We start from the raw sequence: 8,335 nt of genomic DNA, 5'->3' as shown, positions 1-8,335 counted from the left end.
TATGCAACAATCGTACATTTCATGAATATCAACTTCTATTATATCAACTCGTGGAGAAGCAAAAACTAGCATGTGACATCCACCACAGGCAACCTGCAGCATAAATCCACAGATATATTAATTCACATTGGCTTCAAATACAAATGGGTTTTTAACAGTTTTCAGCTACAAAACATTTACTTAGTGGTAGACTTACCACACTGAATGACTCTCTCTCTCTCTCTCTCTCTCTCTCTCTCTCCACCCCCCCCACACACACACGAATTACAATATACAGTTGACTCTTCAACAACATGGGTTTGAACTACACAGGTCCACTTATATGCAGGTTTTTTTCAATAAATAGACAGTCAGCCCTCCATATCCCCATATTTCGCATCCATGGCTTCAACCAACTATGGATTTAAAACAGTATTTCCAATCTACAGTTAGGAATCCATGGATGTAGAGGGCCAACTGTTTGCACTATTCTACACCATTTTATATAAGAGGCTTGAGCACTCATGAATTTTGGTATCTGTGATGGGTCCTGGAGCCAATCCCCCATGGATATCGAGGGATGACATAGTTGGGGGTATGTGGGGGGTCAGCAGCCCTAACCCTCACAGTGTTCAAGAGTCAGCTATATATTCTTTAAACACTATAATTGAAAACTAGAACAAGTTTAACACACTATTTTACTTTCAATTTGATATAATATAGAGAAAAAAACTATTTGGCACTTTACAGTCCTCCTTACAAGTTACAAAATGTTAATCTGAGAACAACATTAACAACTTGAAAAAAATTACTCAGAGAAGTTCTACATGGAAAAAAGTGATCCAATCATTCTCTTGGACTAATTATGTCTCCAAGCCTTTTTCTTTTCACGAACGTTTTTTAAGTTTAATGCTTAAAAGTCCTTAGAGCAAAATGCAAACATGCACAATGATGGAACAATGAAAAATGATATCAACGGATTTTGAGAAATAACTGATTTTCAATGAAGTGTTTAAAAAACATTGTGTAGTATTTGCAATATACAGATTTGTTTTTAAAGAAAGTTTATAGTGTTGTACAGCGTGGCATAAGAATAGCATACTCTGAACCTTTCCTTTATAATATTTTCAAAGTTAAAATTTATATATTTTTGTATAGCACTTTAAAAAAATGGTCTTCCTTATAAGACTGTAAGTTCAGCGAGTGAGGATTTGGTTATCTTGTTCATCACTGTATGCCTCATACTCAGTCCAAATCTCATATAGAGCAGGCGTTAAGTGGGCATCATATCAAGGAATGGAAATGTTCTATAGCATGACACACTGAGTTTTTGGAGAGCAAATTCCAAGTGATATAATCATCACCAAAGATATTTTCAAGTCTATAGTTCTTAACTGGCAAAAGTGTTAGAAACAATAGACATAATGCCTGCTGAGGATGACACTGAAACACCTTCTTATCCAAATAACATTTAGACAATAAAACAACAGTTTTGGAAAAAACTCTTCATGAATTAGCAGATTTTCTCTTGTGCAGGATTTGAGAGTCTCAGTACTATCTAATTCAGCAGATATTTACAGATGACTACTGTGAATAAGGCACTCTGCTGGGTGCTGCAGGAGTCACAGAGCTTTCAGGCATGGCACAGTCTTGGCCCTCAGGAGACATTATGAGAGTGAAGTAGAAGAGTCAAGATTAGGGCAAGAAGGAAGATGTCAAAGGAGGAAAATTAGGAAAGGGACAAATTTTCAGAGTGACATGACGTCTGGCATTTGGCTTTTAGGAAACGAGTGTTTTTATTAGATATAGCCATAATATTCTTTCATATAAACATAAAAGTGCTTATTTTCTATGAAATATTCAAAGGCTCAAATAAAGGAATATGAAAATGTAAAGAAGGAAATGTGATACCCTTACCGATTCAACCATAAATTTCAAAAATTTAGAGCACAAAGTAGGAGCGAAATGATTGGTAAAATTGTTCATCCCAAGTCCTAATTTTCCATATCGGCCATCTCCAAAAGTATACAGAAGACCTATATCTAAAATACCAAAAAAGAGAAAATTATAAAAGTGTTATTTGTATGAATCTATTTGTAAATAAAGAAATATATTAACTTACATTGCAATTGTAAAATTCTCCTCAAATTCTGCACTGAAATTACCCTGATCCACTGATGTTTCCATATTCTCTATGGTCTCTGTGATCCCACACATAACATTAGAGAATAGATACTGTGAGAATAAATCCCTAAGCCCTTAGTGATTTGTGAAGTTGAAACCCAGTTGTGCAAGGCCTTGTGTGGAGCAGTAGCAATCCAGCCTGAGATCTCATGAAACACACTATCTTCTTAAGGGAAAGAGATTTTTGTTTTTTGTCTCCCTACATCCCAGACCAATCTATTTTCTTTTTGCATTTCATTGATTAGATCAGGGTTTCTCAACCTTGGTACTACTGACATTTGGGGACGGATAATTCTTGGTTGTATGGGTTTGTGCTGCACATTGTAGGATGTTTAGCAGCATCCTTGGCCTGTACTTACTAATTGCCCATAGAATACCAAGCCTCTGCAGTTATGACAATCAAAAATGTCTCCAGACATTGCCATGTACCCCCTGGGGGGGAAAATCATCACTGGTGAAAAACTACTGGGTTAGATAAATCCACCTGTTTTTTTACTAGTTCTGCTCCTGGCTGTAGAACTCTGCTGGCAGAAATGCCCATAAAACAACCATGCGGGCTAGTCCCTATACCAATACCTGGGATCCTCTAAATAGCTGGGCCCACAATAATGAGTAATTTTGTTGCTTCTCTCCAGTTTACCCCTTTTGCCCCACTGCAATAGTGGCTATTCTGAACCTTCACTCCTCAAGCCCTTCCTTCATACCTTCCAGCTCATGTGGGATAAGTGCCATGGAAGCAAAATAAAGGGAAAGGTGCCAGTATGGGTGCAGAGGAGGGGGCTGGCCCTCCAGGGATGAGGGAAGGCTTTCAAACTGGAGCGTAAAGGATGAATAGAGTTTAGCTGCAAGAAGAAGGGAGCAAAGAATCTTCTAGGCAGTGTCAGCAGTACATACAAAGGCTCTGAATCAAGAGAAACCATAGCATAGTTAAGAAGCTGAAGGGCAACCAATGTGCCTGTAGCACAAAGGAGCGAGTGGTATGAGATGAATCTGAAGAGGTAAGAAGGAACCACAACACAGAAGATTTTTTAGTTCATATTAAGAATTTCTGAACTCTATCCTAAGGGAAATAATAAGCTAAAAGAATTGTTTCAAACTGGGAAGTAATAAGATCACATTTGGGGACTTCTAGCTTAAGATGACAAAGTAATTGCATACTAAGAAAATCCATGAGGACTGAAAAATGATTACAGATAATAACATAATTCACTTAAGTGACAAGTTCAAAAATTAATATACAAAAATGGATTCTACACAAATTAGCAATGACCAGTGTTTAGACTCTAAATTTAGACTCTTATAATTTTTACTATTAGACATTTATTTCCATTCTTCATGTATACTTCTTATAATCTTTTTGCCTTCCTCCTCCTTCTCTTGACCCTGATTTATCCAAAATGCTTTTTAAGGTTTGCCTTTTTATTTATTTATTTTTAAAGATTTTTATTAGGGAATTGGGGGGATGGGAACAGTGCTGGGGAATTGGGGAAAGAGGAACAGACAAGTTGCTATCCTTTTGTTCTTCAGTCTAGTTGTGGAGGACGTTGATTCACTGGCCCAAGTTGTCACCATCATTGCGCTCTTCCCAGGCGAGGCAGATCAGTCGCTGGCTTCTGGACGGCCGTTCACGCTGGCTGCTGGCTACACACGGTAGCCCATGGCAGCCCATTGCAGCAGGGGCTGCAGCCTACGCCGTCACCGCTGACTCCAGGTTGAGCTGTTGTTCAGCATCTTAGCTGTAGAGGACAGTGTCACTGGCCCTCATAGGTGGGATCTGAACCGGGGCCCTCTGGTGTTCCGAGCCAGCTCTTAACCATCGTGCCACTCAGCCAGCCCTTAAGGTTTGTCTTTTTAGTTTGATTATCTTCAGCCAAAAAAAATAAACTCTAGTTGGAGCTTCCTGATTGCACTTCAACCTCAGAGAGATTTTTAAAACATGAGCCACTGGCTATCATAGGGGAACTGGCAAGAGCTTAGATAACTCACTACATACCTCTCATTAGTCCTGGAGAAAAAAATATTCCTACCACCTGTCCCCTGGGGAGGCTTCATGAGCAAAAAGGCAAGCAAAGCTAATGTTCAATTATTTGTGCTATAACTTCTTTCATCAGGAGGAGAGGTATTAGAAAGTTTAACCAAATAATCTCATTGTATGTTAGATGATGCATAAAAAGTATGTATTTACCATCAATGGCAATTTACAGACAATGAAAAATGGCAGTAAGGGCAGAGAAACTGAGATTAAGATCCTGCAGTAAGGTGTACATATCAGCAACTCTTCTGGGAGTATGAATGAATAATTCTTTACATTGCATATAGTTCTATTTCATGCAACATTAACAAATACATCGGTACTTGAAAATGGGCCGGTAGGTCTCTCTGAAAGGTTCTTGGAGAAGAATGGACAATGTATACTAGTACTCTGTATTTGCTGACTCTTATTTCCCCTAAACAGATACCTTTAAATGAGCTCCACTGTAGCAGTAGCTTTTTTAAAAGGAGGAGGAAAATGTAGAAATACCAGGATCTAGATTATTCTAAAATACTATACGATTTTTAACTTTTAAAAAATAAAGCTTTAATTCATTTTAGTCATAAATGTGAGCTAAAAATAGTGAAATTACAGAGCCTTCTGTTCCAAAGCAATTAAAATTGAGGAGTATGTCAATTACCTACAAGTAACTGAGTCAGTCATTTTAGAGAAGGACCTTCATTGAGTCCTGCATTAGCAGCACCTAGTTTCTCAGGTTGAGAAGTCAGCCCAATGCAGCATCTCCCTGGATAAAGGAGAAACTACAGAGTGGACGGTCTGAAGGACCCAGGTATTCACTTAGCGATCTTTGAGATATCTTTCTATCACTGTGGAGAAAGCTGGAAAATCAGTCCTGAAAACGCCTCCTAGTGGCAAAAGCATCATAAGAATTTATTCAGCCTGAATGCAGCTCTGTCAGATCTAACAGGGAAAAGGTTTTAAAATAACTTATTTCTTGTAAGATTTTTCCCTCTGGCCTCAGCGGAGTTAAGAGCCTTCAAATTGATACAATTATTAAAAGGTTCCAAGGGCCGGCCGAGTGGCTCAGTTGGTTAAGAGCTCGCTCAAGAGTTTGAGCTCTGAGCAACAGCGGTTCGATGCCAGCCCGAGCTGAGCANAAAAGGACAGCAACTTGTCTGTTCCCCTTCCCCTAATTCCCCAGCACTGTTCCCATCCCCCCAATTCCCCAATAAAAAAAATCTTTAAAAAAAATTACTCATGAGACATAAAAACAAACAACAACTACAAAATACTTATGGGAAATTTCTCAAACTTTCCATAGATACTTTTTCATAATGAAAAGCCAAACTTAACCTTTTACCTCAAAAGGAGTATGTTTTGAAACTTAAAGTACTTTTTAAAAAAAGGAATGGCTCCCTTAAAATTATTTGGCATTTTATTTTTAAAATGTATAAGTAGCATTGAAATAATTTCACAGTACACAATAAGAATCTCTAAATTGAATCTTTTTGAGAGATTGAATCTCTCAAAATTGATAAATTTTGATTTATCAAAATGAAAAATAGATAAATTGAATCTAAATTAAATCTCTAAATAAGAATCTGAATTGAGGAAAAACATTCCCTCTCTCAAACTGAAGTGCTTATTCCTTTCTTTTCTAAGTTTCATTGTTTACAGGGTATAACCTTCCACTGGTCATGGGGTATAACTAAAGATAAAAGCAAGGTAGAAGTCATTCCACATAAAGCTGAGAAAACCCAGCATTCAAAATGAGTTGATAAGACAGTGAACAGTATTGCTGTCTATAAGCCAAGATTATCCATGATAATTTGAATTTTCTACTTCATGTGTTCAACAGTTTAACTCTGAGTTTCCTTTAAAAGTTTGTAAGTCCTTGACTCTAATCATTTTATTTAGTAACTTTATCTAACAAGACCCTTCTTTAATTTAAAAAGAAAACGGTTTTTTTTTGTTTTGTTTTTCCCACCAAGAAAACGGGTTTTTGTCTTCTAGTTTTCTTTGCAGTGCGAGACAATACTATTATATGGAATAGGCCACAACCATACCCTCTCTCTTCGCCGCACACGTGCTGATAAAGTTCTCTGAAGTACTTTTCCTGAGGTCAGATTGCTAACAGGCAGAGAAGTAAACGGAGATATGCAACAATCGTACATTTCATGAATATCAACTTCTATTATATCAACTCGTGGAGAAGCAAAAACTAGCATGTGACATCCACCACAGGCAACCTGCAGCATAAATCCACAGATATATTAATTCACATTGGCTTCAAATACAAATGGGTTTTTAACAGTTTTCAGCTACAAAACATTTACTTAGTGGTAGACTTACCACACTGAATGACTCTCTCTCTCTCTCTCTCTCTCTCTCTCTCTCCACCCCCCCCACACACACACGAATTACAATATACAGTTGACTCTTCAACAACATGGGTTTGAACTACACAGGTCCACTTATATGCAGGTTTTTTTCAATAAATAGACAGTCAGCCCTCCATATCCCCATATTTCGCATCCATGGCTTCAACCAACTATGGATTTAAAACAGTATTTCCAATCTACAGTTAGGAATCCATGGATGTAGAGGGCCAACTGTTTGCACTATTCTACACCATTTTATATAAGAGGCTTGAGCACTCATGAATTTTGGTATCTGTGATGGGTCCTGGAGCCAATCCCCCATGGATATCGAGGGATGACATAGTTGGGGGTATGTGGGGGGTCAGCAGCCCTAACCCTCACAGTGTTCAAGAGTCAGCTATATATTCTTTAAACACTATAATTGAAAACTAGAACAAGTTTAACACACTATTTTACTTTCAATTTGATATAATATAGAGAAAAAAACTATTTGGCACTTTACAGTCCTCCTTACAAGTTACAAAATGTTAATCTGAGAACAACATTAACAACTTGAAAAAAATTACTCAGAGAAGTTCTACATGGAAAAAAGTGATCCAATCATTCTCTTGGACTAATTATGTCTCCAAGCCTTTTTCTTTTCACGAACGTTTTTTAAGTTTAATGCTTAAAAGTCCTTAGAGCAAAATGCAAACATGCACAATGATGGAACAATGAAAAATGATATCAACGGATTTTGAGAAATAACTGATTTTCAATGAAGTGTTTAAAAAACATTGTGTAGTATTTGCAATATACAGATTTGTTTTTAAAGAAAGTTTATAGTGTTGTACAGCGTGGCATAAGAATAGCATACTCTGAACCTTTCCTTTATAATATTTTCAAAGTTAAAATTTATATATTTTTGTATAGCACTTTAAAAAAATGGTCTTCCTTATAAGACTGTAAGTTCAGCGAGTGAGGATTTGGTTATCTTGTTCATCACTGTATGCCTCATACTCAGTCCAAATCTCATATAGAGCAGGCGTTAAGTGGGCATCATATCAAGGAATGGAAATGTTCTATAGCATGACACACTGAGTTTTTGGAGAGCAAATTCCAAGTGATATAATCATCACCAAAGATATTTTCAAGTCTATAGTTCTTAACTGGCAAAAGTGTTAGAAACAATAGACATAATGCCTGCTGAGGATGACACTGAAACACCTTCTTATCCAAATAACATTTAGACAATAAAACAACAGTTTTGGAAAAAACTCTTCATGAATTAGCAGATTTTCTCTTGTGCAGGATTTGAGAGTCTCAGTACTATCTAATTCAGCAGATATTTACAGATGACTACTGTGAATAAGGCACTCTGCTGGGTGCTGCAGGAGTCACAGAGCTTTCAGGCATGGCACAGTCTTGGCCCTCAGGAGACATTATGAGAGTGAAGTAGAAGAGTCAAGATTAGGGCAAGAAGGAAGATGTCAAAGGAGGAAAATTAGGAAAGGGACAAATTTTCAGAGTGACATGACGTCTGGCATTTGGCTTTTAGGAAACGAGTGTTTTTATTAGATATAGCCATAATATTCTTTCATATAAACATAAAAGTGCTTATTTTCTATGAAATATTCAAAGGCTCAAATAAAGGAATATGAAAATGTAAAGAAGGAAATGTGATACCCTTACCGATTCAACCATAAATTTCAAAAATTTAGAGCACAAAGTAGGAGCGAAATGATTGGTAAAATTGTTCATCCCAAGTCCTAATTTTCCATATCGGCCATCTCCAAAAGTATACAGAAGACCTATATCT

The 8,335-nt window shown here is 37.1% G+C and overlaps 1 protein-coding gene across 2 annotated transcripts in view; it reads right to left on the bottom strand.

Annotated features, from left to right (window-relative positions):
* SRPX (sushi repeat containing protein X-linked) overlaps positions 1-8,335 on the bottom strand; it is a 186,926-nt gene that overhangs the window by 155,337 nt on the left and 23,254 nt on the right. For both annotated transcript variants that reach the window (XM_019650206.1, XM_019650213.1), the window contains 2 exons: positions 8,209-8,333; positions 6,223-6,405 (listed from right to left, as the gene is read on the bottom strand). In XM_019650206.1, the coding sequence (XP_019505751.1) occupies positions 6,223-6,405; positions 8,209-8,333 (308 nt within the window). The remainder of the gene's footprint in view (positions 1-6,222; positions 6,406-8,208; positions 8,334-8,335) is intronic.

This window comes from Hipposideros armiger, unplaced genomic scaffold, assembly GCF_001890085.2.
Source record: "Hipposideros armiger isolate ML-2016 unplaced genomic scaffold, ASM189008v1 scaffold_7, whole genome shotgun sequence".
In the NCBI taxonomy this organism is placed as follows: domain Eukaryota; kingdom Metazoa; phylum Chordata; class Mammalia; order Chiroptera; family Hipposideridae; genus Hipposideros; species Hipposideros armiger.
This window is presented reverse-complemented; position numbering and strand designations above follow the sequence as displayed.